The sequence below is a fragment of the Monodelphis domestica genome, chromosome 2 (assembly GCF_027887165.1).
Source record: "Monodelphis domestica isolate mMonDom1 chromosome 2, mMonDom1.pri, whole genome shotgun sequence".
Lineage (NCBI taxonomy): Eukaryota > Metazoa > Chordata > Mammalia > Didelphimorphia > Didelphidae > Monodelphis > Monodelphis domestica.
In genome coordinates this window covers 499,350,448-499,355,374 of record NC_077228.1, presented here as the reverse complement: position 1 = coordinate 499,355,374, position 4,927 = coordinate 499,350,448, and the positions used below count along the sequence as shown (strand labels likewise).

The 4,927-nt window shown below is 40.2% G+C and overlaps 1 protein-coding gene across 1 annotated transcript; it reads right to left on the bottom strand.

Moving 5' to 3' along the window:
* Positions 1–487: 487 nt before the first annotated feature.
* LOC100020842 (C-C motif chemokine 4-like) lies at positions 488–2,665 on the bottom strand. The gene is made up of 3 exons (XM_001373155.3): positions 2,470–2,665; positions 1,796–1,910; positions 488–1,014 (listed from the first exon to the last, which is right to left on the bottom strand). Exons 1-3 carry the CDS (start codon positions 2,648–2,650, stop codon positions 840–842), a joined length of 471 nt encoding a protein of 156 aa, XP_001373192.2. The 5' UTR covers positions 2,651–2,665; the 3' UTR covers positions 488–839.
* Positions 2,666–4,927: the final 2,262 nt, after the last annotated feature.

Here is a 4,927-nt window from a genome sequence, read left to right as displayed (position 1 = left end):
GAAGTTTGCTTCTAAAGAAAATAGCTGCTTTGTAAAGGTTGCTAGGACTATAACTACTAGGACCACCATGGAAAAGTGTTAATCTGCTTCCTAGTCACTATTCCCCAAACCCCTTCTGTGCTCTGATCTCATAGAGCCCCTAAGCTCTACTGAAGTTTGTTTCTTTTTTCTCTACAATTCTTCCATTCAGTCAGTAAATTTGATATAATAATCATAGGATTATAGGCTCACCAGTGAGGAGCTTGAAGGGATCTCAGAAACCATGTGGTTCAACACCTGCATATTCCAGATGAGGAAACTGAAACCTTTGGAAAGGGAAGAACTTTAGTCTAATACTGTCATTTGATAAAACTGAAGACATTGAAGCAGACCTGTAGCCAGGGAAACAATCCAGTCCAGTACTTTGATTTGACATATGAGGAAACCAAGGCTCAGGGAGGAGAAGCAATTTGTTCAAGGTCCCATGAGAAAAAGAAACACAAGACAGTTTCACAGTTAATCCAATGCAGCTTTATTTATTTTAAAAATACATCTTTATTCTCTTCAAGGGTCTTGGGTTCAAGAAAGCCATGGCTCATAGTAGATGTTCAGGAGAAATAGTCATTTTGTCCCAATATCATACAAATACCAGCACCATGAGATCAGCCATCAATGTGATGGAGAAGGGTCGGGGATATGGAGGATGAGAACGGCACATGGGCCCTTCCCACGAATGTCCAATAAATAACATAAGTCAACACTGGAAATAAATTATAAACATTAAATATGATAAAGTGTTTTAAATTAAAGTCAGGGAACATTCCAGAGGACAGCTGGAGCCATACAAGTTAGGGTCATCTTCACTCAGATGTTGCCATTTTCATGGTAGAGACACTTTCCTGGCCCTGGTTTCTTGGAGTTTCACTCGGGACGAACTTGACCTTTTTCTTCCTTGTTTCCACGCTTTTGATAAGCTCCTGGACCCAGGGATCCCTAGGGTTGGCACAGGCTTGCAAGCCCTTTTTGGTGATGAATCTATGGTACAAGAAGTAAAAAGGTTAAAAATTGAGAAATTCAACTTTTGGGGAAAGAAGAGGACATTTCCACCAGATCTGGATTTATATGTCTCTCTGATACCAGAGGCAGCTCAGGCTCATTCTCCTTTTTGGAGGGCTCATCCCTTCATTCTTATGATCTCCAATCCTCCCTCAACCCATATCTATTTTTTGGTGCAGTGGCTCCCAAAGCATAATGCAGGGAACCCTTAGAAGTCCCTAAGATACTTTCAAATTTTTCATTATAATACTAAGACGTTTAAAGTTTTTAATATGGCAAAAAAAAAAACAAACAGACAGATATAAACAATAGATCTTTGGGGTCCCCAATAATTTTTAGGAACGTGAAGTGTTTCGAAGATAAAAAGCTGGAGAACCATTGCCCCATGAACCTTTGGTCTCTCCTTGTTTTCTTCTCCCTCTCCCTCATCCTCTAATGAGAATAGCTCCAAACTGTCCTTCTATGTGCAATATCCCAGGTTAGAAGCCATAAATCTCTTTTTAAAAATTTCTATCTCTCCCTTATGCTCAACTGGAGCACCAGCCCCAATGCCTCAGAATCATGGGGCAAGAGGAAGTTGGTTTTTTTTTTTCCCAGAAGCCCTGGCTGAATTTCTTCTCATTTTATTTTAGCTGCAAACTACTTTTTTCATGCTTGGACCTGAAGGGAATTCTTTTTCTCCCCCCACCACCCTGGAAGCTTCTACCCACACAACCCTTGCCTTTCTTCCCCGAACATGGTCATTAGCACCATTACTTACATGATGGCTGGCTTGGAGCATTTGCTACTCGTTTCATAATAATCCACCACACGTGTTTGAGGGATCTTCCAGGAGGTATAAGAGAAGCAGCAGGCAGTGGGAATGTCACCCCCAACTGTAAGTAAGGGAAGAAACACAGTGAGGTCTACATCGTTTTGTAGCAGTAGAAGTGGGGACAGAATGATTTAACACTTCTGGGCTCAGAGAGATGTGGAAAGAGCAGAGAAGATTGGGCACGCCATGGGACATCTTTCCTTTTCCTTCTTTCTTGTGACTGATATTCTGGCATAGTGAGCAGAGCTATATTCAACCTCAGAAATTTATGAACTTTATGTCTCTTGGCAAGTTACTTAACTCATTTTGACTCTTACTTTTCTCATCTGTAAAATGGGTATAATAACAATAGCAACTCCTTCATAGGATTTTAGTGAGAACCAAATCCTGTGTCTGAGGAGTTAGTAGGAGATTCCCCATTTTGGAGAGAGAAGCATATTGAAGAATGGTCCAAGTCATTTCAAAACCCTGGGTATGTTTCAAGCTATACTTTCACATAAGAATTTCAGTCCACAAGTCATAGGTGGTGTATTCCAGTCCCTGTCTCCTCAAAATCATCTCTCCTCCTGATTAGAAAGAGGGGAATGGTTTAAAAAAAGGAGAAGGGAAAAGAGACTGACCTGATAATGAAGAGACCTGGGAGCAGAAGGCAATGGCCATGACGAGGACAGAGAGGACAACTACAGAACTTGTCATGATGTTGGTGGAAGGCAGGAGTTTCAGGCAGGAGCTAAACCCTTCAGTCTTGTGAGTTCTGAGTTCCCTGGCTCCCTCTGTACCCTGCCCTGTGCCCAGCTTCATTTTATAGGGAATGGTAGAGGTTAGGGGAGATTAGAACATGGAAATTTTCTTAGTAAGGTTGATGTCATGATGCCACTTACACAACCAAGGGGCATCCTGTGTGCCCACGTGGCCCCGAATATCCAAGAATAGCCATCTCCTTAGCTACTCACTCTGTTTCTGAAGTTTCAAAAGGAGAAGGGTGATGGGGAAAGAGTTGTGGAGGAAGGAGGTGGAAGGGGGAAATGAGCTTCTCTGATAAGTCATGGAGAAGGGTGTCAGGCGCTCACTATTAATAGCCAGTTCCTTCTCTTGAGAGTAGAGCTATATATGGACTGTCCGGTTACTGTTTCCTTTCTAAGGAGTTAGAATTTTTGATGTCCCATGTGATGGTTCCAACCACAACATGGGGATACCCCTGGAGTCTTGGAACCAAAAAAACAACATTAATTTCCCCACCCTAGAGAGAGAGAGAAAACTGAAATAGGGAAAGTCAAGAATATTAGGGCTGGAGGAATAAGGGAAAGGGAGATGGAAAAATCTAGGTCAAGATTTTAATCTTCCTTAGAATAGGGATGAGGGGGGCAGCTGGATGGATCATTAGATTGAGAGCAAGTTCTAGAGATGGGGGTCCTGGATTCAAGTCTGACCTCAGAAATTTCCTAGCTGTGAGATCCTGGGCAAGTGACTTAAGCTCCATTGCCTAGCCCTTACCTCTCTTCTACCTTGGAACCAATACATAGTATTGATTTGAAGATGGAAGACAACGGTTTAAGGGGGAAAAAAAGAATAGGGATAAGGACTGGACTTATGAATTTTTTCTGTTTAAAGAATTCCCAGGTGAGAAAACTGCCTCTGTTAATGTAGGTCACCACCTTCTCAGCCACTGAAGGTTTTAGAGAGTTGCTAAGTGACTTGCCTAGAGTCAAGCTAGGATGTGTGAGAGGCAAGACTTCAAGTCAGGACTACCTGGTTTTGACCTAGTTTACCTTCTGTCCTTGTAAAACAAAACAAAACAAAACAAAATAAATATCAACCCTGAGTATTTGGACTTGCCCCAGAATAATCAATTCCAGATGTGTTTGGACCATCAACTTTAACAGCCTAACATGCTGACCAATTACAATACCATTCAATCATAAATGTATTCAATAAACATTTGTGTTGATATTGTTCTATGGACCAAAAAGGAGTTTTTGGACCAGCCCTATGAGATTGTTGGTGTGCAGGACTCCTCGGTAATGCAACTCATTCTACCAAGTCAGAACAGTAGCTACTCTGCATTTTATAGTCTTGTGGGATTGCCTAGATCACTGAGAAGTTAAGGCACTTCTATCCCCGGGCTATGTTAGAGAAATGCAAATTACACAACTTTGAGGCTCCACTTCTCACCCATCAGATTGGTGAAGACATACAAAAAGAAAATGACAAATGTTGGCAGGGCTGTAGGAAAACAGACACACTAAGTACTGTGAGTTGGTCTAGCCATTCTGGAAAGCAATTCGTAACTCTGGCCAAAAGGTCAATAAAATGTTTATACTCTTTGACTAGCTACGCCATTATTAGGATTTTACCTGAAGGATACCAAAGAAAGAGGAAGAGGATCAACATTTACAAAAATGTTTATAGCGACTCTTTTCATAATAACAAACTATTTTTTTCTTCCAGAAGGAATATCCTTCTAATGGCGAATTACTAAACAAATTAAGGTATATGTATATAATGGAATATTATTATGTCATAGAGAATGGGAATATAATTTCAGAGAAACCTGAAGAGACCTCTATGAATTGATGCAAAGCAAAGTGAGCAATTCATACAGTGACAATAATATCATAGAGAAAAACAATTTGAAAGACTTTCAAACTCCGGTCAATACCAGTGATAAACTCCAAGTCTAGAAGCCTGCAGATAAAATGTGACTCTCATCTCTTGTCAGAGAGTTGATAAACTTAATAATGGTCAAATGTGTCGGAAGACTGTATATTTATGATGAAAATTTTATTTTGTGGCCTTTCTGGGTTCAGTTAGGAGAGGCATTAGGAGGGAGAGATTATAAAAGCATGCCCAAATTTAAAAATACACTAAATTTAAAAAATAAAAGAAAGGAGAAGTTCTGAGTAAATTTTATAGGTAACAGAAAAGGATTCAACAAATAGGAAGAAATTAAAGATGGAAGGGTAGAGTGGAAGGAAGGTTGGGGTTACATAGGTACCAAAAGAAATTTAATTCCAACGTAAGCATTATGATTTTCTTTCCAATTTTGGTCATTTCATCTAAATGGCTTTGTCTCACTCT